This window comes from Muntiacus reevesi, chromosome 6 (assembly GCF_963930625.1).
Source record: "Muntiacus reevesi chromosome 6, mMunRee1.1, whole genome shotgun sequence".
Lineage (NCBI taxonomy): Eukaryota > Metazoa > Chordata > Mammalia > Artiodactyla > Cervidae > Muntiacus > Muntiacus reevesi.
Window position 1 is genome coordinate 65,010,641 of NC_089254.1, and position 27,800 is coordinate 65,038,440.

Genomic DNA, 27,800 nt, shown 5'->3' on the forward strand with positions numbered 1-27,800 from the left:
ATATACTCCCTTGAAGATTTCCTGCATTTATAAAACAGGGCCTCTGGATTTGAAAGTCACAGTCTAGAATTTAACACCAGCTAGTACTTAACAACACATCCTAGCATTTGTTCACCTGCCATGGAGAAGGCTGTCTGCATTATGTAAAGGCTGAGGAGACACTGGTGCTTTGTGCATAATGCAGCAGAGCTTCAAGATCTTGCTGGGAGGAAATGATCCCAAACATGCCCCTGAAAGACAAGTCTTATTTTGAAAAATAATGATGAAAAATTGCTTATTTCTCCATATATTTGTGTCTGTGTTTATTACAGGAAGAACTAAACTTCATTTATCCAACTCCAGAATAGTGCAGTGAACGTTTCTGCTTTTCTGTTTCCAGCTTGGATAATGCCAGCAATAGTGTTAACAAGGGGTTATGTTATGCTGGCTTATGTTAAACCAGATCACCCCCTAACATGTGCAGAGCCATTCATCTGTGTCACCAAAACCCAAGAGGACATCTGACATGGGCTCTGAAACAGAAACAGTGATCACTTACAAATCAAACATGGCACGCTCTAAACTGATTGTGCACGGCAATCTTTTCTAGAAAGGACAACTAATTGAACATGATAAAGTGTAAAGTTAATTAACACCCTTAAATTTGTTGATTACTTTCACGGGATTATATTGTTCGTTGAGTAGCAGCTTTCTGTCCCAGCTGTCGCCTTTTTCAGCGAATGTCGCTGGTAAACAATAGAGACACCATAACAAGTCGTAAATGGTCCCTGTGACAGCAGCCCCTTGTGAGGCTGCATCTGTAGAAAATGATTAGAACAATTGCATTTTAAAGACGGCTCACATTGCAGCCCGAGTCCCATTGGCCCTCTTCTTGATCTCTTCTGATGGCAGACTGGTTAGAACATTTAAGTTCTTTTGAGTAAATTAAGTGATTTACTACATTTTGCTATATATCAATGAGAATGCTTTGGTGGCAGGATTTTTACAGTATTGAAGACAAATCTAACTCGATTGTACTCTTTAGATTGCCATCTCTCCCTTCTCTGGTTTTTGAAGATTTCTTTCTAATAGCCATTGGATTGAAAATGACCTTCTTATTTGTGACTTATAAATGGTTATTCTAAGTTGTCTATGCTTGCATAATAGTTTTTTTATTATGAGCTGAACTCTTGGTTCAGCTTCTCATTAAGGCTAAATTCCATATTTCAGTTGTTTGCTGCTGGTAGGCCAAAGACTTTAACATGTTCAAATTGAGTAGATTTACTTTGTGTTATATTTGAATTTTTTGTAACACTAGGGTAGAAACTGTGTTCAGTATCTTTCCAATGTACTCTTTCATTTGAGTTTCAAATTTAAGTATGGCAAGTGTTTTTATATCACCATTTTCGGATGGAGCAACTAAGATTGAGAGGTGTTATAAGTGGTCCAAGTGGTGTGACTCTCACTCCAGGTCCTTAACGCAGATCACATGTTCATTTTTCAAGTCTTTATGATAGTATCTCCATACATGTATACTTATGTGCATGCATATTTATTCAGCAATAACTGAGAATGCCATTATCACATGTGGAGAATCGTGCTATTCCAAAGTGAAAACATTGTGTTATTTAATAAGTTAGAAAACATTGTCTTAGTTTTAGACTAAAAACATGTCTTAGTATTCTTGGTCATTTTATTAATCATTGATTTCTTTTCTGCTTACCTCCTAAAAAGCCAGGGATCATTTATCAGACACATGCTGGATGCTAAGATTCAAACAGCTCATGCCCGTAATAATCTTACCAAGACCCCAGAAAAATCATTGATTAGTATCAGTGCTTCATCAGAGATATCACTAGGAATGTCACAATAATAGAAAAAGGAGGTCATGGTCATTCATTCCTTCTGAGAGTTAACCTGAGATGAATCTTTGTTTCAATATTTATTTCATTATTTATTTATTTGGCTGCACCAGATCTTAGTTACAGCACGTGTTCCCTGACAAGGGATCGAACCCAGGCCCCCAGCATTGGGAGTGCAAAGTCTTTGCCAGCAAACCATCAAAGAAGTCCCCTGAGTCTAGAAAGACAAGCAGGAGTTAGACACAGAAGAAAGAGAAGGAAATTTCTTAAGAAGGAATGCCCAGGAGAGGCATAGATGCATGAAAAGCCATTGCACATGACAGCCACTGAAAGGGTTTCCAGTATGCATTGTGTAGTGCATTTTGTTGCAGGGATAGGTGAGGAAACCAGAAAAGTGGTTAGAGTTCATTAAAAAGAAAAAAATTCAGAAACTAGTTACGGAGAAAGAAGAGAAAGAGAAAGTTACTGCTTCCTGTAACTAAAGAAAAGGGGGAAGATACAGTGAGTTATGAAGTTCTCTTTTTTGCAGAAACATAAACATTTAAGTACTTCAGAAAAAATAGCTTTTCCTTAATGGAAAAAGAAACTGACACTATATAGAAATAGTAAGGAATAGTTATTAATGTCTCTAGCTGCTGGTTATATTCATGTTGATGCATGACTTGAGACTTAAGCCCGTTTTGGTTCTTCTGTCAAAAGAAAATGCCAAAGATTAGAATAAACAAATATTAGAATGAGGTTATTAATATTGACTTATGTTACCAGGTACAAGACTAAGATTAGCCACTAAAGGATATAAAGAAGGAACTGAATTTTAGCTCAGTTTACCTTGAAAAAATTATCACTACTATTTTGTAAAAATATGAAGAACACTTTCCATTATTTACTGTCTCCTGCATAAAGTTCCAAATGATAATATTTTAAGCATGTAACTTAGTTCAAGGAAAAGTTATATTTTCCTTGAGACTGCTTTATTCCTCTCCCAAATAGGATTTGCCAAAAAGAAAAAAAACAAAAGCCCTGATATATGTATTTGAAATTCATTGTGAAATCTTATGGTTTCATTTTGGTATTTGTTCTTAATTCTCATGTTCAGTTTTCTGTTTGTTTCGTTCTACTAAGCAAGCTCAAATCTGTTGTGAAGAGAGGTAGGGTATTATGTGCATTTAGATAACAGGCAGAACTCACTGTCTGTATATAAAACAAACAAAATTACATGCTCAAGTTACTTGAAACTGCTCTGAACACAATTTACAAGTGGGTTCAGAATACTTGTATTCTTATCAAAGTTTTCATAAGCCTACCCACAGTTGATAGCAAGACCATTACTCTCTGAGATCAATTTCTTATTTGATTTTCACTCTTTATCTCTCTGAGAATCAGTGTTCTTTTGATGATGGACATTAAGAAATAGAAGGAAAGGGGGAATTGCTATTTGATGGTGATTGTCTTCATCCATCTGACACGTGGTATGTGATGCTACCTTTTGGCATTTACTTCTGAGTATGTGTCTCTTTTTCCTAATTATTTGTTAGACTTTTTGAGAGCAAAGACTATGTTTTATGCCTATCATGACCTTACATTTTGGACTTTCTGGAACAGTTGTGTTTCAGATATTCTCCTGATACCAAAAAAGAGGTCCCAGTTTTTCATTTAGAAAATATGCTTACTCCTTGAATCTTTGTACCTAGCACCAAGATCTATCAAGCTGTTAGAAGGACTGATAGATACGTCCTGCTGATATTTTCTTCTTTGAACTTCTTGCATTTGTGTGTATAGCTCTCCTGTAGCTTGCATCTAACAGTTTTTTATTATTTATATTTGCATTTGTCTTACCTCTTCTCCTGTCTCCATCCACATGTACCCCCACACTGCCACAAACACTGGCTGTCAAACTCCTTGGATGCAAGGACTGTGTCTTTGCCATTCTTGGTTGAGAACTACTAAGGAATGGATTTCGGATGGTCACATTTTTTTATGTCAGCTATAAGTAGGAGTGGAAGGAAGGAAAGAGGGAAGGTAGTTTAGATAACGGAGGCTCCCTGTGATGCCTTTTTTTAAAGGGGAGGGGTGATTTAGGGACTTAGATTAAAGTGCTTCTCCACTGTAAGGTTGATTGAAATCAAACTGCTACCAAGAAAAGTGATAGATATCTATCACTTTAAAAGCAGGGTAGTCAGCCACCCATTTTGAATGGTTTGGGCATTTGCCTTTTCATTTGTCTGTACCAGTGCATTCAGTTTTTCTGATCCTAGGGTCATAGGAGAGAAACACAAATGACATCATCACAGGAAAGTGTTAGATAAACCATCAAAGGCAACTACAAGTCTTTAGGCTTGTCAGATTTAATTACTGTAGTTACATGAAAAAATTCATTTTTTAACTTTTCTCTATTCTGAAACTTTTTATATATTATTTGCATAAAATGAAACCTGCTTCAGTTTTGTGTGTTAGTATGATGGATGTGGGAAAGTGTATGTGTATGAACTGGAGAATTCAAAATTACAGAATTTCAAAAGCTTAAAAGTAACTCAGTAATAATCTTGTCTAATCATCTCACTTTAAATATGAAAAAACTTGTAGAATGACAAATGCTTTGTGTGTTTCTGGGAGCAGCTCTTGCATGTACTGTAGTCACTTATTTCCTGGTTCTCTCTTTGCCCCTTTCTCTTTCTGGAACACATAGTGTATTTACTAAGCATCTCTTATGTACTGGACACTGGGTATACAGGGTGAATAAGCCAGAGTTGCTGCTCTCCTGGAGCTAATTTTAATGTGGGGAATTCAGATCAGAAACAAATAAATAGAGATGTTAACATAAGCAGATGGTAATTAGTGCTGTGAATAAAATGAAATCTGGAAAGGGGATAGAGAGTGGCCGGGTGCCATTTTAGATGGGTATGTTACAGAGATAGGGAAGGCCTCTGTAAAGAGGTGAATTTTGAGAAAAAACCTGAATGAAATAAAGGAAACAAGTATTAAATACCTAGGAAAAGAACATTCCAGGAAGAAGGACTAGCAAGTGCAAGGCTTTGAGAAGGAAACTCACTTGAGCTGGTTCAGGAGCAATAGGGAGGCCAGGTGCCTGGAAAGTAGTGAGTGCTGAAGAGAATGGTGTGAAATGAACTAAGAGAGGTAGCCAGGGACCACACCGTGTACCGCTTTTTAGGACTTTGGATTTTATGTTGAGAATGATGGACCACTTTGGAGGCTTGAGAGGAGGGAGGAACCATGAACTAGATTCATACAGTTGACCCTTGAACAACAGGGGCTCTACTTATGTGCAGATTTTTTTCAGTAATAAATATTTCTGTACTATACGACCCGTGATTGGTTGACTCTTTGGATGCAGAAGGCTGGCCATAAATTAGACTCAGATTTTCAACTGCATTGGGGTGGGGGTCAGTGCTCCCCATCTCTGTATTATTCAAGGGTCAGCTATGTTTTAAAAAGGATCCCTCTGACTGTTGTATGGAGAATAGACTTTAGAGACAAGAGCTGAAGCGAGATCAGGTAGGACCTGGCTGTCGCAGTAATTCAGGTGAGAGAGAGGGATGACTCAACCCAGGTTTGGTGATGGTTAAGGAGAGAGGGGGCCGGTTCACAAGTGTATAACTTAACTTCTTGGGATCGGAAACACATGTTATTCATCTGTCACCCTAGGGCTTAGCACAGGGCTTGATTCTTAGTAGGTTAATTTTGTTGAATGAATAAGACCAAACAAATGCAGCTTTCTTGTCACTTTCCAACATTGTGTTGCTTTTGAAAGATTTTACAAAAGGTCTTCACTGTAATCTTAATGTCACTGGCTGTGGACTACTTTAGTAGTTCTTAACTTCAACCAGCTTGCTTCCATTATTTATAGAATTGGCTCAAGCCAGCCACTATTTAGCCAGAGAGGCTAAAATTATACTAGAGCAGACAGCTTAGATAACCAAATAGGAAAGGACTCAAGATATTATATAGGTAAAGATAAAACCACTCTATGAAAAAGCTATTAATGTTTTCCTATTTTATACACAGAACCTCAGAGAAGTGAAGTAATTTGTTTATATTTTGTTTATAGTAACAACATAACCAGCACATCCCCAAACCAGGTATTTCATCTCCAGATCCTTTACTGTTTGTACCATGCTCATAAATGAATTTACTGAACAACTATCTGTTGAATGTATCAGGCACCATGATAGATAATGGAGTGCTGACATAAGCATGACCCAAATGCTCCCCTTGTAAGTGGTTTATGCTGTCATGGAGGAATCAGGTAAGAAAGTCAAAGGTTTTAATAAGGTGTATAAATTTAATAAGGTGTAATAAAATTAAGCATAGGGCATATTTCAGTTTTGTATATATAATACAATTACTAAAATACAAGGTAAAATAAATACTCCCAGTAGTCTAGCAGCTGCCTAGTTATATATTCCATATTTTCCTATTTTGGGGAGTGGATCTGATTTAAAATGCATGGCAGAGTAATTAAGTTATTGTTTATTATTCATAGACATAAAAATGTGTACAATGTCTTCTGAAATCCATGAGATTGTCTTATACAGCTTTAGAGTTCCAGTTGTCTCTATGTTATTTCAAAACTCGAAATGGTTGCATTTATTTTGGGATAACTTCAGTTCAGTCGCTCAGTCATATCTGACTCTGCGGCCCCATGGACTGCAACACGCCAGGCTTCCCTGTTCATCACCAACTCCTGGAGCTTGCTCAAACTCATGTCCATCAAGTTGGTAATGCCATCCAACCATCTCATACTCTGTCATCCCCTTCTCTTCCTGCTTTCAATCTTTCCCAGCATCAGCGTCTTTTCCAGAGAGTCAGTTCTTCATGTCAGGTGGCCAAAGTATTGGAGTTTCAGCTTCAGCATCAGTCCCACAATGAATATTTAGGACTGATTTCCTTTAGGATTGACTGGTTTGATCTCCTTGCAGTCCAAGGGACTCTCAAGAGTCTTCTCCAACATCACAGTTCAAAAGCATCAATTCTTCGGTGCTCAGCTTTCTTTATAGTCCAACTCTCACATCCATACATGACTACTGGAAAAACCATAACTTTGACTAGATGGACCAGGTCTTAATTTTGTCATTGCAATAGGACTAGGCTTGATAGTAACATATGGTTAAAGGAATACATATGGAAAGTTAGAATGTGGTCCCAGGGAATGCCAGAACTTTAGAATTACCCAGTTTAGTCAGACCCTTACATTGGAATATAGACTATGATGAAGTCGGAAATAATTACATCACATAGTGAGAGAAGGAAAGAGTGGAAGTACCACAGAGTTACAAATTAAAAGATGAATTATTCTTTCTTTTGTGGTATTCTCTTAAGTAACTTATTTCTTCTTTTTGAAATATGTGTTTGAACAAGTGAGAAAGTACACCTGTCAAAAGATTAACCAGCTGAGAACCATTGTCAGCATTAATTTTCCTTTAATAAATGACTCTCTGAAGCTATTTAGCAGCCTGTAATCTAGATACAAAGCTGTTGACCTATGATGGATAGTGCTGGGTTTGTTTGTAAGCTTTGACTTAAATCGTCTGCTTAATTTCTCCTGGTCAGATCAACAGGATTTGGAGTAAGGGTGGTTATGTGGTTTGAATTAAAATAGCCATAGAAATTGAGCAAAATGATTGTAAAACATTAATGATCCACCATCTTGGTGAAGTAAATTAGAAACTAACAAAATGACAGTCACTTAAACTTCACCATTATCAGAATGTTCAAATGACACAGATAAGCTAATTAAAAGCATTTGTTCTAATTGGGTTTTTGTACATAATCAGTTCCATAGTGTGTCTGAAAATATTGTGAAATAATGTAATTTAACCATATGTAAGCATCTCAGACTTTCATAGCATGCGGGCACTTCCTCTTCCAAGATTGTTTGGCTAACATAATGCTGACTTCTCTTCCTTTTAATAATTAGTTAAAAATAGCATGAACTGTAAAATAGAAAGGCTATCAGTTTGTGACATGTTCACAATTAGAATGAAATAAAGATCCTCATTTGGCTTTTTATGTATAAAACCTGTATTTCATTGAATAAATTAAATTTAAAAGTAGGCCATTACTTGTAGCTGTCTATTCTAATAGCCAGGTTTGATACATAGCACAAATAGTTACAGTTTCTTTATTCCTAGCTATACTATAAATAAGTTGTAAAGACAAAAATTGTACTAATATAGTTCTTTCACATACTGCCCTGGGTTTGAACAGCAAAACCTAACCTGAAAATTATGAATTAAGATTTTTCTAATGCTAAAAGCGATAAATAATACTCTTGGTTTTATTTTATAGTTAATAATAATATGGATGAGTGAAGCTCCCCCCTACTTCCTTTTTAAGACAAGTGTCAGTTCAGTTCGGTTCAGTCGCTCAGTAGTGTCTGACTCTTTGCGACCCCATTAACCACAGCACATCAGGCCTCCCTGTCGATCACCAACTCCCGGAGTCCACCCAAATCCATGTCCATTGAGTCGGTGATGCCATCCAACCATCTCATCCTCTGTCGTCCCCTTCTCCTCCTGCCCTCAGTGAGTCAGCTCTTCGCATCAGGTGGCCAAAGTAGTGGAGCTTCAGCTTCAGCGTCAGTCCTTCCAATGAACACCCAGGACTGATCTCCTTTAGGATGGACTGGTTGGATCTCCTTGCAGTCCAAGGGACTCTCAAGAGTCTAGGCCATATTTTCTGTGCTGAAGTAGAAGTTGCTTCTCCAGTCATTTCCATTAGTGAACACACTTCAGAACTTTGAGAGGCTGAGGAGTGGCCACACCATTGATAAAGTTTATTTCTTCTTCCCGTCATATCACCAGGAATGAACTGCCCGAAAGATGTATAGGCCTACCTTGTTATATTGCTCTTTACAAATATTGGGTTTTTCCATTATACACAGAATGGGTACACAACAAGGTCCTACTGTCTGGCTCAGGGAACTATATTCAATATCCTGTGATAAGCTGTAAAGAAAAAGAATATATGTATGTATAACTGAGTCACTTTACAGCAGAAATTAACAAGACATTGTGAATCAACTGTACTTCAATAATAAATAAATTAAATATTTATTTAACAGAAAGAACCAACATGGTGGTAACCTTGATGTGTCAGGTGATACTTAGCATTTTTAACAATAAAGAATTTTTAAATCATGTATGCATTGTTTTTATAGACATAATGCTATTGCCCATGTAGTAGAGTACAGAACAGTGTAAATATAACTTTTATATACATTGGAAAATCTAAATATTCATGTGACTCTCACCTGATTACAATATTCACATTATGGGGGTGACCTGGAACTGAACCCACAGAATCTTCAAGGTATGCATGCTTATTATATAGCAGGAGGAAAAAGAAAAATCAAGTAATAGCTAGAAAGTGCACATCAGAATGATCAGTCTTAACTAAGCAACTGTTTTCTTTACCTTAAAAAAGAATCTTTCCATCTGAAATGCCTGCTTGTTTATGGGAGAAAAAGACAAGCCCCTCTCTTTGGTAGTCTCATCTGTAGTGTGCAGAGAGGGAGGGAGTGAGCCAGAGACCCCAAATTCAAACCTGGGCAGCTGACCCATGGCTATTCCCAGGGCACAGATACTGGTCAGGGTACAGGTCATCTTTTTCACACACTATTACTGAATAGGTTTTTCAGGAGAATAAGAGATGCATGGAAATTTAAAATTCACATTTCAAATTCCCATGGTACTCCATGATCCTGCAAAAAAACTTGAGATGAATTGAGTTCGACTGAATCTGTGTGTTGCCTTTGGCTTATGAGTAACCTTCTTAATACTTGACAATTAAAATATTCCAGGAGAGATTTATGCCTGACACAAATATAACTTGGAGGCAAGGTGTTTTGATTTGGTTTGGAATTTTCTCTAATCTACTTAAACACTTGAAGAAATGTATCCCTCTGCTTCTATCCCTTTACCCCCAAATCATTCAGGTGTGGGAGCTGCTCGGTCGGGGAACCTCACATTTATGGTAGGAGGAGTCGAAGAAGAATTTGCTGCTGCCCAAGAGTTGCTGGGGTGCATGGGCTCCAATGTGGTGTATTGTGGCGCTGTTGGGACAGGGCAGGTAACGTTTTCACATCACTGACACTGATTTGATGGTGTAAAATCAGCTAATGTTCATTTTTCTTTCCTGACGACAATCTGATTCTGCCTTACTCTGTTCAATCTGTGGATTTTTTGTTTGCTCAGATTTTCTTAAATTAATTTAGAAAAATTAGTTTTCCATCATTCCTACTAAAAGTAAGCAGAAATCAGCCAATTAATTTAAAAAGATGCCAAAAGTTCCTTAATTTCAGACTTTGACATGTTTGCCCCAGTGACCACTGAAATTTTCCTTAAAATGGCTTCTGTATGAAGTACTTATGTTGTCTGATCCTCCCTCTGACTTTGTAATTGCTTGCCACAGCTCTCTTCTTAGTACTGTTGGGTAGAAGTAATGTATGCACTTTAACTTAAAAAAAAACACACATAATTTTCATTAAGAAATGTGTTATGTTTCTTTTCTAATCAGAAGTGAATGATCACACTGAATCTGGAAATCAAACAGGTTGTCCCCCTCCCACCCAACACTCTCACTCCTTTCATGCTTTGTCCTGGTCACTAGTCCCCTTTTTGTTTTAATCATATTCAGGACTATTCTATGATCCTAGATACATCTGTTGTCTCCATTCCCTTATCCAGTCAGTCTCCAGTTTCTGATTCTGGCTTCAGTGGCTCTCACTGTTCTGTCTAGTTCGTTGCACACATTACCTGGTCCGGTCTTGCGTTGCGTCATGCCTTGCTCACTGCTCGCAGGGCCTGGTGGGTCTCTGGACCCTGGGCTTAGCCCTCTGCCAACCCTGTCACCAGAACCAGTCAGGATGCTTGAGTCCTTGTAGAGTTCCCAGTTCTGACACTTTGTGTAGATCTCTTGTTTCCTACCATGTCAAACTCGAGGACACTCTATTCTAGCTTCCGTAGCTCTTGACCCAGTCTAAGCTGTCAGACTTCTTCCCAGTCCTTAAAGCCACTGCCCAGGAATCCGTTTGCTTACTGTTCTCAAGAATATCCCATGCTCTTACGTATTTACTTTTTCTCCTGGTCTCCTCCTTTCCCTCTCTTAGCTATTTCAATCCTGCCTGACCTTCTGAGAGACCTTCCTTCCAGGCTTCACTTCCTGTCTGCTCCTGCCCTCAGTGACCTGGTGTCTCTGCACTCCTCCTGTCTCTGTCTACAGCTTCTACCGTACAGTTTCCCACGAAGTTGTGTTTGCTTGTTCACTGCCCTTTCATTCAGTGTCTTACTACTGTTTCCCCGGTGAGGATGTCGGCCCCATTCCTGAAGGAACGGTTGTGCCACGTCAGTCAGTATTCCCTGCCGTGCCTGCACCCATGGGAGTAACTCGGTCACCTACACGTCACGGTTCTTCCCTGGTGCAAGAGACACCCCCACCCCTACCCCTGTCAGCTCTGGGAGCTTCTGTTAGGCTTGGAGGGAGGTTTGCAGCACCAGATGCCTTTTCCTGTTTGAGAGAATCAACAGTTGAATGCTGCTACTTTTAGAAACATGTAGAATTGGGTGAAGAAATCTTCCTGTGAGTTATAGCTTGAAAATAAATATATTTAATATGTACTCAATTTATTTTCAGGCTGCGAAGATCTGCAACAACTTGCTGTTAGCTATTAGTATGATTGGAACTGCTGAAGCTATGAATTTGGGAATCAGGTTTGTTGAATAGTACATTTTCATATACTAACAATTTTTACGAGCTTTCCGATTTGATTTTCTGATGTTGAAAACAAATGTTCATGAGAGATAAATGAGTTGATCCAGGAACATTTTGAAAGTATTTCATTATTGAACTTTAATAGACTTTGCTTATTGGACAACCAATAGGACCCTGGAGAGCATGAATACTCTTTGCCCTAAGCCATAAAATGCATTGTGCTGTCTATTTGAAGTTACATTATCCTTTTTACATTGGGAGCTCCGTTTCTTCTATTATGTCACAATGCAAGAAACACTTTTACTATAAAATTTAAACAATCTTTGGCAGTGTAGGACAAATTTTTATAAAATACAGTTTTAATGTATAGTGAATTCAAGTGTTAGGCTACCATGTGACTGGTTTTATGTATTTATTGAAAATATAGTCCCCAGTATCTACACTAAAAGGACTCTTGGTTATTTATTCTCAGGATAAACTGGATGGCATTCATAAGACTACATAGCATAACTCTGCATTTTAACTTGCCTAGGGTTTTACATTAAGGCTTTACATTATCCTTACTTTACATTGAAAATATATCTTTTCATTGAAATAAAATGGCATTCATACTTTGCTGAAATTGATTTAGGAATTCAGTTTTTCCTACGATGGGGATCATCCTTTAGAATGCTTAAGGTTAATGCCTTAATTTTAGTCTTTAATCTTTTGGGTTAGGAATTCTAAATATGATTAATCACCTAATTAATTTTTTGGATGTTTTGTATTTCATGAATATAATATATATTTCTTATTTTAGAAAATGCTTAATGAGAGAGATGCTTTTATTCAGGTGTTTTCTTCACACTTCCCAGAACTGCTTGCCAAATATATTACAAATCAGAGTAGTGTTTCATATCATAGCTTTTGATAAAAGTAATAAAAGAGCCAAAGTACTTGAGATATTTTTTAAAACACAGTAATGGATTCACATTTCCTCTTAATTACCATATCAAGATGCTGTTGTTTTATTGAATTGCCCTTGTCTCAGATGTTAAACTATCTTGACCTATTAAGTTGTCATGTTGTAATTGAGATAAAAGAGGAATTTGCTTTGCATCAGTGCTAATTGGTTTATCAATATCCTGTACCATTTACATTTTAAAATTGAATGTCTGTAAGATGGTAAGGCATATCTGTACAAAGTCTTAATAAAACTGGTAGTATATAGGAAGCTTTTCAGAGTGTTGTGTCTGTAATGTAGCTAGTCTAGGCTATAGGTCACTTATCATAATTGGAAAACTAGTTAATAGTAACTTATTTTCATGTCCATTCTTTAGACTAATTTTATGAAGGAAGAAAATGTAAATTTCTGGAACCAAATTGCATACAAAATTAATTGGTATTGACAACAGGATTAGAGTATTAGTATGCATTTTCAGCTTTAGAATTTTATTTTCTGTTTTCTGGATATAAATGAGTATATAATTAAAAAAGTAAAAGCCTAGATTACACTATACCAAAATTTCCCTCTATTTTTGCCAGTTTATTTTATATTCTGCCTTTTACATTAAGCATCACTGGAACAGAATGTTCATTAGGCATCTTATAGCATTCCTCAAATGTTTCTCCTAGCAAAACTCTTATTAGGTGATGGTTCTAAAATGAAATTTTTGTACAGTAAGTGCTTATGGAAGTCTAACTCCAAAGGCCAGCTAATAAAGAGTAGTATGAAAATCAGTTGAATCAAATGAATAAAATGTATACGTTGGCTACTAGAGTAAGTTTATTATCAAAGAGGAAAAAAAAGTGATAAAATTTCAAACAAGTATTAAGAGCAAAAGCAATAAATCTTTTATCATTGGCCTTGATTCACTATGATAAAAACAATATTTGGAAAATATTAAGCTTTCAATGTTTAATTTTTCCAAAACTGTATATTACTGTTATTGATGTATATGTATATAAATAAAATATTTACATATGTATACACACACACACACATATGTCTGAATTCAAAGCAGGAATTCATTATTTTTACTTATGTGCTACAATATTAATAATCTGCAAGTTTGTGGTACTCTACATTGTAGTAATGAATTGTTTATTTTCACAACATTAGGATTTTATCAGTTTATCTTACAGAGATTCTCAGTGGTTTGAAAGTCCTAAAAATGATTGCTTCGGCTATTGTCTTTTCTCCATGGTTTACAGACATGGTTTAAAATGACAGGATTGTTCTCTAATAGAGTATAGAGAGCGGCCACGATTTATTGAGCTTTGCAAGGTGAAAGAGAAAATTGGCATCAGCAAGCATAAATTCCCAAGTAGTAAATTCCCACAAAGTACTATAGCATCAAAGTGGTTCAGCCACATTTATATTCTGTTCACTCTGAAGTGAAAATTTTCTAGAGCATTAATGTCAACATTTACAAATTGAGTCACTTGTTCCTATGAAGTGATCATTTCTGATTAATTTCATTCTCATAAGGCAGTGTTTTTTTCTGGAACACTGATGTTTCCCTTTTTTAAATAGAAGAATAAAACCTTATAGTTTTAAACTCTTATTGACCCTATATGATCTTTTACAATGAATGTTTATGGATGTCAGTGAAAGTTTAAATGCTATTAAAAAAAAAGTAAAGCATAAAAAGCATTGGTATACAACATATTTTGAGATTCTTTTTTACTGGACCTTTCTGCCTTCTAATTGGGTTCTATTTAGGACTCAGAGCATAGTTTTACGGTACTAAAAATGCCTTATGTGCCTTAGAGAGATTTTGTTCCCATGCACCACGTAAGAATAAGGTTGGTACTGTGAGTTTTGTTGTTTTGTTTTCATTTTTCTTCTACCAGAAATTATGTTTTTGTTTGGTTTTCTTTTTTTTTTCCCCCAGTATGGGTGGTGTAACAAGTTATTTGCATTACCACCAGGGCCCAGGGCCCTCTGGCAACAGCCGTATTGTCTCCTTCCACCAAAAGAAGCTTAAAACAGTTAAACTTCTGGAAGGCTGTTCGAATTGAAGACTTTCCCACTAGCATAATTTTAGCTTCTTGGCTACTGCCCTGAGATGGTGTTGCCTTTTTGTTTAAGTGATGACTGAAACCTCTCAGTTGTATACCCTAATAGATAAAACATATGGCCAAAGGTTTATAATAAAGGTTTGACCAAATTTCTTACTAAACTGGTAAGATGGTCATCATGATGGCTGATTATGTGACTACTCATATGACCTAGTGAGACTCAGGGTGGTGAGTCTGGGTGCCTGTTGATGACCACATTCCAGCTCTGCCACCAACTTAAACTTTTCTCATCTATAAAATGACAAGAATAATAGTATCTATCCACAGTAATAATAGGCTCTGTTGTGAAAAGTGAAAGTGTTAGTCACTGAGTCATGTCCAACTCTATGTAACCCATGGAGTGTAGCCCTCCAGGCTCCTCTGTCCATGGAGTTTTCCAGGCAAGAATACTGGAGGTAGCCATTCCCTTCCCCAGGAGAACTTCCCAGCCCGGGGATTGAACCCAGGTCTCCCACATTGCAGGCAGTTTCTTTACCATCTGAGCTACCAGGGAAGCCCCGTATCTGTTGTGAGGAGTAAATAAATTCACCCATGTCAATCTTTTAAAACAGTTCCTGAGACATAGTAGGTGCTTAATACATGGTAGTTATTGATGTGATGGGGCGGTTAGTATTTGAATTGTACGTTAACGTTTTTTCTTCATAATGCTTCTCACTGGCTAGCATTATATATTTGTTTGTTTGTTTACTGCCTGTCTTCCCAACTAGAATGCAGGTTCTCTGAGCTTTGTCTGCTCATCCATGGCACATAGTAGGCACTCAGGGAAGATTTGCCAGGTGAATGAAGAGGAAAGAGTGGGGGAGGTAGGGAAGGCTCTTCCCCCTGCCTTAGGTAAATGTTACTATGTGGATGTCCTAACTGGCCCACTCTTGGAGGGCAGGCACAGCCTCTTGTTAGCTGGCAAGTCTGCATAAACTTTAGTGAATAAGGGAATGATTGATTTAAATTGACCTAGTCTTGGATGTTTCATTTCCAGATCGGTTCCTGTGATACAAACATCTCAGTTTAGGGACATCATTTGCTGTGTTCTTATATGAACCAGACAGTATAGATACTTACAGAGACTATAAAGTGAGCAAACTTTTTTGGCCTTTAAAAGCCTTGGTTACAGTGAAGGCAAACACTTGGCTTCTCTTGAATTTTTCTTACAGTTTATGCATCATTTTTACTTCTCTCAAAAGTTCATTTCAAATTCTTGTGTTTTAAAGGTGAGTAGATTTGACACAGTGACGTTTATTTGAGTTGCATTATATATGCGGTCAGAGCAATGAATTCATTCTCTGTTTATATCAGAGAACATTCCAGCAATTGTAAAGCCACATGCATGCACGCGCGTACTCTGGAACCACATCCAGTGGCAAGTTATTATGGGGACTGACAGGCTGTCATCCTTTTGATGGCTTGAGCTGTATATCTCCTGAACAGCAATGGGGCTCTTATGCAGAAAGTATCATATGTTCCCAGCCAATTTACAGGGAAACAGCAATAACATTTTATCATGGTTGAGAGCCCAGTAGCTGCTTCCTATTAAACTTGCCCTTTCAGATACCTGTCTTGGATTAATTTGTTGATTTCAAATGGAAACTCAGTCTTCTCCAGTGAAGCATGACGTTCTAGGATAGACTCCCTGAATGACAATTACTGTGTATTCTAGCTGGTTGCAGACCATTACAAGCCTTGGGCACAGTGGAAGACAGAGGACTTCAGTAACTGATTTTAATATCATGTCTAATTTTAGCTGTCAGTTATATATATATGCCAGTGAAAGAATCCTCAGAAAGATGAAATGCAAAACACTTCTAACTTGCTCTTTTTAATGATACACTTTGCTGTTGGTGGGGGGAGTGGCTTGGGGAGGCGCGAAGAGGGAGCAGCATCTCCTAAAGGGTATCAGCACGGTGGGGAAGCATCAGATTTGAAAAGTGAGCACGTAACAACTGTCACCTCATTTTTTGGTGTGCCCCTCAGGTTGCTTCTAAATAGTAACATGTTCACCAAAAAGAGTTCCATAAATCAGTGCCAGTATTTTTCCTCGAACATTCAAGCAAAATGAAAGGTAGGGTTTTACAACAGATAATAAACTGTGCTCTCATTTGGTGAGTATTATAGACAGAGTATGAATTTCTTTAGCAATAAAGAGCATTGTGAGGCACTGTTGAGTCCAGCCTGGTAAGCAGGGAAGTATCTCTGCTGCTCAGAATGTGATGAGCCATTTTAAAAGAAAATTTAAATTAGGAAGCCAGAATTACATTTCAAGTGGAAGGAAAAAGCAATGTTTTGGAGAGGGGGGGTCTTTAAAAATATCCCCTGCTCATAGAACACAATATTTGTGCTTAGAAAATATATTTGCAGTTACAGCAAATTGACTAGTTGTTCATTTGTGACTTTATTTTCCACAATTATTCCCTGAGTGCATTGGCTTTGGGTCATCTGCTACCATAGCACCCTGGTAGCCTGGTTTTATTTAAAAGAGAAAGAAAACATCAGTAGCAAATTATACATGTAACAAACTTGGATCTTTATAAAAGAATGAGTGAAACTGTCAGGTTACTTTCCAGCAGAGTATAGTTGAACAGCTGACTTCAATGGAATCTTTGTTACAATCTTTTAGTAAAAACTGCTCACTATAACATGGCCCACTATGTGAATTCGTGTAGATGGCATGCCATATCGTATTCCTTGAATCACAGTTGCTCCTTGAAAGTCTGATTACATAACAGTTATATTATGTGGTAAGTCCTTACCCATCCCGGGTATTATCCCTCAACCCCACTTGAGCGTTTGGAAAAAAGGTTTTCCTGGTTGTTATATTCTGCCCCGGAAATAAACAGATATATTTCAACACACAGGTAATAAGCAGCATGCCAAAATACACAATTCATTTAACATTTATATGTCTCTTTTTAATCTTTTTTTTCCATTCTGGAATGAATTAGTTTTAAGGAAAAGTAGAAGGTTTTATTTGAAACTTGATTAAAAGATACTTAGCAAAACTGTACTTCCCAGACTGCACTAAGATACTTGAAATCAAAGTAGTACAGCATTTTAATTTTTTTTTTTCCCTGGGTCCACATTTGAACAGCCGTTTATGCCATCGGCTCAGTGATAGAACAAATGATGTTTCCGCTTGGGCAGGCTTTGTTTTATCAGGATCAGTAACCTTATCAGCAGTTGACCCAGAACTATAATGCATGCCTCTGAATAGATAGCATATGTCACAGCTCTATGCAGACTTGCTTCATAAGCAAGATGGTCTAATGAAGATTTAATAAATAAGGAAAAGTTTACAGCAAGAAATGTCCTCTTTTATAATAACAACTTCTCATAAGCTCGTTTTACTGCTCATGACTCATCTCTTGCATTTATTCTCATAAAAGCTAAAAGAATAAACATACACATAAATGATACATAGACTCCCATGAAACGTAGCTTATCTGTCAGTATTTCTTTCTGAAATACTTCATTTGCGAGTAAAGACTGTAGAATTTAGATGATCATCTTGGCTTAAGGTTCTTAGGCGACACATAAATGCAATAATGTTCAAAAGACTAGAAAACCTATGTGTATGATAAGCCAGCACCATTTTTTATGCAATTATATATTGTTTCTTAAAGCAGGGTAGCGCAGGTGTTCTCTCAGTGTAGTGTCCTGGCTCAAAAGTGTTTCTTCACTAGCTTTTAACACCCTATAATTTAAGATTGGATTCTTCACTCATCCATCTGCTTTGATTTTTGAAGACATCATAAATGGAGAGAGAAGATGGAGCACCATCCGACATAAATAAGTCACATGTGACTTGTACACTTTGACATTTAACACTTCTTTCCTTTGACCTTTGACAGGTTAGGGCTTGACCCAAAACTCTTGGCTAAAATCCTAAATATGAGCTCAGGACGATGTTGGTCAAGTGACACTTATAATCCTGTACCTGGGGTGATGGATGGAGTTCCCTCGGCTAATAACTATCAGGGCGGATTCGGAACAACACTCATGGCAAAGGTATGGGAAATGCAGTGACTACCCAAGAGAGTGGGGAAATGTTTAACGGTCTCTTCTTCTCCTTCCATCTTTCCCTCTATCATTCTCCACCCACCCCCTCTTGCTACTACCTCCCTCCCTGCCCAGGGCTCACCACCCCACCCCACCCCACCCCACTCCCACTCCTCCCTGCTTGTAAGAAAGCACACGTCTATCCTAGAAGGCAGATGACTAAAATAGCGACTCATTCACAGGAAGTTAGTTCAAACTTAGCTTGGATAAAAACCCTTATCTTGTTCATGTTTAATCCTGGTCTTTTGGATGAGAATAGATGAGGATGTTTCTCTTGTGTTTGGCTTTGTTTGTAATGTGAGTCGGTAAAATTTTGTTCTTCCTATAGTTTATAGTCTTCTTGTTTATAGTCATTTACCAAGTCCTTAGAAATGGAAGCAGTAAGCATTTTCTGATGGCTAATAATATAATGACATTAGATGTACATATCACAGAAGAGAGGATCTTTCTCATGATACTAGATTTCTAAATACATCTTCCTGCTTTAAGAATATGACTTTACGTGTAAAGTCATTTGAAAAGCAAACTATCAGCCTTCTCTTATTTGTGATTTCAATGGTAGAAAATACTTTTTAGACAAACAGTTTCAGATTTTTGTGTAGTGCGTTCCCCGTTTCTCACTCCCCACAACCCTGCCCTTTACTTTTCGACCAAAGTAATAGTACGAACACTTGGATATGGTGCGCAGGTTACCCTCGCTCATTCCCCACGATGTTCGTGCATTCTGCTTCTCGACTGTGCCTTGACTTTGTCCACTCGCCCTCTTCACCATCTCCAGCACCTTGGCTGAACCTCATTTGGATGCTGCCACATCAGCTCTCAACTAGTCTCCTTGCCTTTCATTCTCATCTTCCCCAGTTCATTTTCCATGACATGGCGAAGGGTGGTCTTCCTAAAATGTAAAAACCTGATTGTGTCGTCTCTCCTGTTAAGTCTCTTTCGTGGATTCCAGTTACTTGTAGGTTAAAGTCCATCTCTGCACGTTTTCTTAAAGGCCTTTGCTCTCCTCCCTGACTCGTCTCTGCTTCCCACTCCCCTCCTTTGCTTTAGCCACATGGAACTCATTTGGCCCCTTGTTTTCCCTCCCTGGCCGCCCTGCGCCTGGTCCGCCCCAGGCCTACCTCACTGCTTCCTCGCCCTCCAGCCCGACCCCTGGCACATTGTCAGCTCATTTGAAATATTTATTGGGTGAAGCCAGGTTTGAAACTATGTTTCTTATTTTGTGGATTTTGTAGTTTCATTTCTCCTCATGTTTCATTTAAGAAAATACTTATTTTTATGCCAATCTGTACCTTGTATTTTGGCTTGCATATCTTCCACTCAGGCTTTTATTGATGTAGTGTGCTGTTACTTTTATTGGAGAAAGTAGCTCCTTAAGTGGATTGTTTTCACAAAGCTGCAGGGTCGTTTATCAGGACACAGAAGAGTGAAAGAATCACATTTATGCCGTTTGCTTTATGTATCTGTGTGAAGTAGGTTGTGACCTGTTAGCTTGTTTGGTTTCTCAAATACTGCTAATGGCTCCAATTGAAGAAGCAACTAACAAGTGACCTGTAAGCAGTGCTGGCTTTATTTTGGGACTCTCAACTGTAGCTGACCTGTGTATCACACCTTTCCTTCCACCATTTTCTCCAGTGCCCCTGCCCAGGAAGAATCTGTCCCTATTGAGGTCCGTTAAAATTATTTCCTTGATAGTAGAAGATAGCATAAGACAATTCAGTAGTAAAACATATGAACATTGTTCATATGTTTTCTCTGTAAAATGCAGTTGTCATTTCCCTTACAAAGAACAAGACTTCTGAATTTTGCTTACAATGAGAGAATTTACACAGAAATGCTTTCATCACCTCAGAGGGCTGTTAGTGAAACCCACTATAGATGTGTATGTGTGTCTCACACTATAGGTGAGACTTGTGTCGAGAAATTGATAGAGGTTAAAAAAATCCCCATGAATGCTACTGATGAAAGCAGTCATACCTGCTTGGGCAGATGAGGCTATTTGTTGTTGTTCAGTCACTAAGTCGTGTCAGACTCTTTGTGACCCCATGGACTGTAGCGTGCCAGGCTCCCCTGTCCTTCATTATTTCCATGATTTTGCTCAAATTCATATCCATTGAGTCAGCGATGCTATCTAACCATCTCATCCTCTACTGCCTCCTTCTCCTTTTGCCTTCAGTCTTTCCCAGCATCCGTGTCTTTTCCAGTGAGTTGGCTCTATGCATCAGGTGGCCAGAATATTGGAACTTCAGCTTCAGCATCAGTCCTTCTAATGAATATTCAGGACTGATTTCCTTTAGGACTGACTAGTTTGACCCCTTGCACTCCACGGTACTCTCAAGAGTCTTCTCCAGTGCCACAATTCGAAAGTATCAATTCTTCAGCACTCAGCCTTCTTTATGGTCCAGCTCTCACATCTGTGCATGACTACTGGAAAACCATGCCTTTGACTGTATGGACCTTTGTCAGCAAAGTGATGTCTTTGATTTTTAATATGCTGTCTAGGTTTGTCACATCTTTCCTTCCAAGGAGCAAGCGTCTTCTAATATCATGACTGCATTCACTGTCTACAGTGATTTTGGAGCCCAAGAAAATAAAATCTGTCACTGTTTCCATTATTTCCCCATCTGTTTGCCATAAAGTGATGGGACTGGATGCCATGATCTTAGTTTTTTGAATGTTGAGTTTTAAGCCAGCTTTTTCACTCTTCACTTTCACTTTTAAGAGGCTCTTTAGTTCCTTTTCACTTCCACTAGCCCTTAGAGTGGTATCATCTGCATATCTGAGGTTATTGATATTTCTCCCAGCAATCTTGATTCCAGTTTGTGATTCATCCAGCCCGGCATTTCACATGAAGTACTCTGCATATAAGTTAAATGACTAGGGTGACAATATAAAGCCTTGTTCTACTCTGTTCCCAGTTTTGAACCACTCAGTCATTCCATGTTGCTTCTTGACCCACATACAGGTTTCTCTGGAGACAGGTAAGGTGGTCTGGTATTCCCATCTTTTTAAGAATTTTCCACAGTTTGTTGTGATACACACAGTCAAAGGCTTTAGCATAGTCAGTGAAGCAGAAGTAGATGTTTTTCTAAACTTCCTTGCTTTCTCTGTGATCGAGCAAATTTTGGCAATTTGATCTCTGGTTCCTCTGCTTTTCTAAACCTAGCTTGTACATCTGGAAGTTCTCAGTCCACGTACTACTAAAGCCTAGCTTGAAGGATTTTGAGGATAGTTTTAGTAGCATGTAGTAGCACTCATTTCAGTGAGTGCAATTGTACAGTAGTTTGAGCATTCTTTGGCATTACCTTTCTTTGGGATTGGAATGAAATTTGACCTTTTCCAGTCCTATGGGCACTGTTGAGTTTTCCAAATATGCTGACATATTGAGTGCAGCAGTTTAACAGCATCATCTTTTAGGATTTGAAATAGCTCAGCTAGAATTCCATCACTTCCACTAGCTTTGTTTGTGGTGATGCTTCCTAAGGCCTCCTTGATTTCATATTCCAGGATGTCTGGCTCTAGGTAAATGATCACACCATCGTGGTTATCTGGGTCATGAAGATCTTTTTGTGTAGTTGTGTATATTCTCACCACCTCTTCTTAATCTCTTCTGCTTCTGTTAGGTCCTTACCATTTCTGTCCTTTATCCTGCCCATTCCTGCATGAAATGTTCCCTAAATAGCTCCAGTTTTCTTGGAGGGATCTCTGGTCTTTCCCATTCTGTTGTTGCCCTCTATTTGCACTGTTCCTTTAAGAAGGCCTTCTTATCTCTCTTTGCTGTTCTGTGGAGCTCTTGATTCAATTGGATATGTGTGTGTGCTAAGTTGCTTCAGTCATGTCCAACTCTTTGTGACCCTCTAAGCTGTAGCCTGCCAGGCTCCTCTGTCCATGGGATTCTCTAGGCAAGAATACTAGAGTGGGTTGCATATCCTCCTCCAGGATATCTTCTCAATCTAAGGGTCAAACTTGTGTCTCTTTTATTACCTGGGAAGCTCTCAGTTGGGTATATCTTTCCCTTTCTCCCTTGCCTTTCACTTCTCTTCTTTCCTCAGCTATTTGTAAAGCCTCTTTAGACAACCACTTTGCCTTCTTGCATTTCTTTTACTTTGGGATGGTATTGGTTACCACCTCCTATACAGTGTTATGAACTTCCGTCCACAGTTCTCAGACCCTCTACCAGATCTAATCCCTTGAATCTATTCATCACCTTCACTGTATACAATCATAAGGGATTTGATTTATGTCATACCCAAATGGCCTACTGGTTTTCCCTACTTTCTTCAATTTAAGCCTGAATTTTTCTGTATGGAACTCATGATCTAAGCCACAATCAACTCCCAATCTTGCTTTTGCTGACTATATAGAGCTTCTCCATCTTTGGCTGCAAAGAATATAATCAATCTTGTTTTTATTGACTCTTTGGTGATGTCCATGTGTTGCTGGAAAAGGGTGTTTGCTGTGACCAGTGTGTATCCTTGATAAAGCTCTGTTAGCCTTTGTCCTGCTTCATTTTGTAGTCCAAGACCAAACTTGCCTATTACTCCAGGTATCTCTTGACTTCCTGCTTTTGCATTCCAGTTCCCTATGATGAAAAGGACATCTGTTTTTGGTGTTAGTTCTAGACGGTCTTGTAGATCTTCATAGAACTGGTCAACTTCAACTTCTTCCGCATTAGTGGTTGGGGCATAGACTTGCATTACTGTGGTGTTGAATGGTTTGCCTTGGAAGCAACCCAAGATCATTCTGTTGTTTCTGAGATTGCACCCAAGTACTGCATTTCGGACTCTTTCATTAACCATGAGGGCTACTGTATTTCTTCTAAGGGATTCTTGCCCACAGTAGTAGATATAATGGTCATCTGAATTAAATTTGCCCGTTCCCACCCATTTTAGTTCACTGATTCCTAAAATATTGATGTTTACTCTTGCCAACTCCTGCTTGATCTCGTCCAGTTTGATTGACTCAAGGGACCCAACATTCCAGGTTCCTATGCAATATTGTTCTTTACAGCATCAGACTTTACTTTCACCACCAGGCACATCCACAACTGAGCATTGTTTCCACTTTGGCCCAGCCACTTCATTCTTTCTGGAGCTGTTAGTAATTGCCCTCCACTCTTCCCCAGTGGCATATTGGATGCCTTCCGACTTGGGGGACTCCTCGTTATCTTTTTTGCCTTTTCATACTCTTCGTGGGGTTCTCTCAGCAAGAGTACTGGAGTGGGTTGCATTCCCTCCTCTAGTGGACCACGTTTTGTCAGAACTCTTCACTATGACATGTCCATCTTGAGTGGCCCTGCATGGCGTGGCTCATAGCTTCATTGAGTTATGCAAGCCCCTCAGGGCCTTAACTTACTAGGAGATATTTTGCTTGACTGCTATTAGATCTCATTGTATTGGGGGAGATAATGTTAGTGTGTTCTTAAAGTAGAGGCTTATATGTTTCTAGGTCTTAACATCATAAAATTCTAATATAGGGTGTGTATATAATCAGACCGTAATTAGAACATCCAAAAACTCCTCAGCCTAAAAGTCTGTTTCTGATGGCCTCTAAGAAACAACTTATGGAATATCATGACCACTCTCGTTACTTATTTAATGTACCTGTCTCCTTGTAAAATGCAATGACTTGGTCCTTCATTAATTTGTTGAAAACTTTTGCAGTTGTTTTATTTTTTCCCCTGAACCACCCACTGAGCTGATGAATTCATAAATGTTTTTATTTGATTAGTGAAGTGGGGCATTTGTTTGTTTTAAATTACATGTTACAAACTTCAAAGGATGCCTTCTTTTCTTATATTTCAGGACAGATAAGCCACTTAGAGTTTTATAGACTAAATCACCTTTCTCTTTTTAGAATGTCCATCCTCTGAGGTAGCAGCCAGCAAAGCTATTTTAGCTTCCCTTTTTTGGTTTTATTAGCTCTTATTTGGAATATTTACTTGCCCACTTGAAAACCTCTACTAGACTTTCCTTCTCAATAATGTTGTCTTCTCCTCAATATGTTATGTTTACTCTTAAGTTTTTATATTCTAGTTATAGTTCTAGGTTAAAAATTACAGGCAGTCTTTCTATGTAGATTTTCTCTCTGTCGTTTTTAAATAAATGCATCTTGCAGATGTGCAGCAAAGTGATGTTGACAAGAGGCTTGTCTGCTTGTCCGGGTATAAGCAATAATGTAGCTTTTCCACCCACATTTGTTAAATGTGTGGGTAATAATTAACCTTGCTTTATAGTGGAAGCTATAGACAAGTTTTAGTTTAAGTAGATTTTTGAAATCTATGTGTTTGCATGTGAAAAATATATAAGTAAGCACAAAATCGTGTTAACACCTATAGCATCATACATACCCAAGCGGCTAGAGATTTAACCCATTCTTTAAACTTTCCTTCTTTTTTCTTTGAATCATTTCCTCCTTTGCGTGGATGGTATCCATAACTGCTCATTTATCAAGAATGTTCCTCAAAGAACACAAATGGTCCTGATCTTGCCTCTTGTCTTCCTCTTTCATTGCTTGTTGACTTTTCTGTTCATGAGGAAATGAGGATGGTAATGGTAAGAAGGCAATCTAGTTGGTTTTGCCACTTGTGCAGCTCTTATATAATCACAAATAAAATGAAATGTGGGGAATATTGTTTCAATTATCCATGCCTTCATTGTCTTCCATTTACCCTACATATTTCAAGGTGGGACACGATTCTATTCTTATAGTAGAAGATACCATTCACTACAGTTTAGCTATAAAAAATTTATAATGTTAGCTTTTGTCTATCTTTAAACAACCATAAGTTTTCCAAAACTCTCAAAATGAAGCATTAGTTCTCAGAGATATTAAAGGGTTGATGTGATGCTGACTGTCCATTGCCCTTGAAAGAAAATCCAGTGATGCTGACTGTCCATTGCACTTGAAAGAAAATCCAGCCTTCTCACCAAACATCATAAAGTTTTCTTGTTCCACCTCTGCCCATCCCCAGGTTCATTTCCCTCCCCAGCACCTTGCTCACTCTAGTTCAGTCTCATTGGCCTTCTTACTGTTTCTTGAACATCCAAGCTATGCCTCCTGCGGGGCCCTTCCCTTGCTCTTCCACCCACCTGAAACTTCATTCCCCCAGCTCTCCAGACAGCTCACTGCCCCCTCACATTCACATCTTAGGTCAAGTGTCTTCACCTCGGGAGGTCGTCCCTAAACATCTCATCAATCAGAACTCTCTTCCTTCCACTCTCCCCCTTGCTGTGTATGACTTCCTGACCCCTTACCCTGCATATTTTTCCTCATCACTTGTCATTATCTGGAAGTTCAGCAGTTGTTTTCCTGTCTATCTTTCACAGTGGACATTAAGTTCCTGAGAATAATGACTTGGTTTTATTATGACCACGTATCACCAGCACTTAGAACAGTATCCAGCACACAGCAATTTTTAAGTATGTGTTGACTAAGAGATTAAATGGGTATTTTCATCATTGATAATTTCATCATGCTTAATTTCATATTGGGGTTTGTCTTAGGCTTACAGGCTTCTGCAGATGTGAAAAAACATTTCTCTATGTGGTCTCATCTGGATGGGAACATACCTGTCCAGAGTCAAAACAGATAGGTTTTGTGGAGGAGTAGAGAGGACACTCAGAAATCAAGGTTTGTCTCTGGAGCAGTTTTGTAGCTGTAAGATAGCACTTATAAAATATTTATACACACACACACACACATATAACTTAACATCATTCTTGTAAGTATCTTATTTTTTCAGATTTCATTTTTTCTTCTTTGAAACCCAAGCATTAGGAGCCACAATTCCGAAGTGAGCCTTAACTGCACAGCCTCAATGTATTCCCTCCACCCTTGTTTGATTTAGGATCTGGGATTAGCACAAGACTCTGCTACCAGCACGAAGACCCCGATCCTTCTGGGCAGTCAAGCCCATCAGATCTACAGGATGATGTGCGCGAAAGGCTACTCAAAAAAAGACTTCTCATCTGTGTTCCAGTTTCTACGAGAGGAGGAGACGTTCTGAGTTTGCCCTTTGGCTGTGGACACTGTTGGAAACCAAACCCTCTTGGAGCCCCTTATAGCTCACTCCACAAGTAAATGGGCTTAATCAGAGGTCACCTGTCTGCTTTTGATTGTCTGGGTCACAGTAAACCCTGGGATTTTTCACCCATTTTTAACTGCTTATTCTTTTTATCTATTTAGCAAACACATATTACCTGGATTTTTTTTTTTTTCCTTTTCTGCAAGCCACTGATGGTCTCTGCTAGCTAGCCAACTGACCTTTTTCAAAAGTTTTATTCCTGAGCATCTTCAGCTGAAACATTGCCTACTTCAATCAGGATATTGTTTACTCCACTTTTCACTTTCACACGTTCACAAATAAGACCAGTTTTTTTCAACAGGATAAAACCTATCCTCAAGGAAGGAAAAGAAATTGGTATGAGGAAACAAGTTAGGGAAAGGGGAAGTATAGTGAGTTACTCCCTGTATCCCTCAGGAAGTTTGTCCTGTTAACCCAGTGGTGGTGGTCTTGCATTCTGAGGTTATGGTTTATTTTCCAAGAGTTGATAAAGCAAGATAACACCTTGCTGCATGTTATGTAAATTGGACCCTGTTATAGTATCTTGGTGTGTCCCTCTTGTAACAACTCCCAATACTCAGCAGACTTTTTTTTTAAATATATTTTTGCTTCCTTGTACATTCTTACTACATATTTTTTGACTTCAGAAGAATGACTTCTTTAGAACTGTTTCAGAGCCAATGATATGTGCTTTAGATAATTATTACATTATCCTAAATATAACCATATTATTTTGAATTCAAATAAATTTCTATGCTGATAATACTTCCTTGGAGTTTTCGTGTCTTGCTAACCTTTTTGGTGAACAGTCAAATGACCTGACAAATTGGTGTTGTAGACTAATGGGGAAAGGATGGGACAAAGGGAAGGGAGGGGAGGTCAAAAGGAACTGAGTGTGAACTGGCCAGTGGGCAGCCCTCAGCCTGCTCCTCTGCCTGTATCCTTATTGAGTCTTTGTTTGTTTTCTGGGTCGTGGGTGCTATAGGAATTTGGCCTGCAAAAGATGTAATTATGTCCTAATAGGGAGCACAGTTGCCTTTTTCCCCCCACCA

At 38.4% G+C, this 27,800-nt stretch overlaps 1 protein-coding gene across 1 annotated transcript in view; it reads left to right on the forward strand.

The window, feature by feature from the left end:
• Positions 1–27,516, forward strand: part of HIBADH (3-hydroxyisobutyrate dehydrogenase) — a 108,602-nt gene extending 81,086 nt beyond the window's left edge. Inside the window, exons 5-8 of the mRNA XM_065939596.1 lie at positions 9,796–9,929; positions 11,493–11,569; positions 18,476–18,632; positions 26,533–27,516. Coding sequence (XP_065795668.1) covers positions 9,796–9,929; positions 11,493–11,569; positions 18,476–18,632; positions 26,533–26,691 — 527 coding nt within the window. The 3' untranslated portion in view covers positions 26,692–27,516. The remainder of the gene's footprint in view (positions 1–9,795; positions 9,930–11,492; positions 11,570–18,475; positions 18,633–26,532) is intronic.
• Positions 27,517–27,800: the final 284 nt, after the last annotated feature.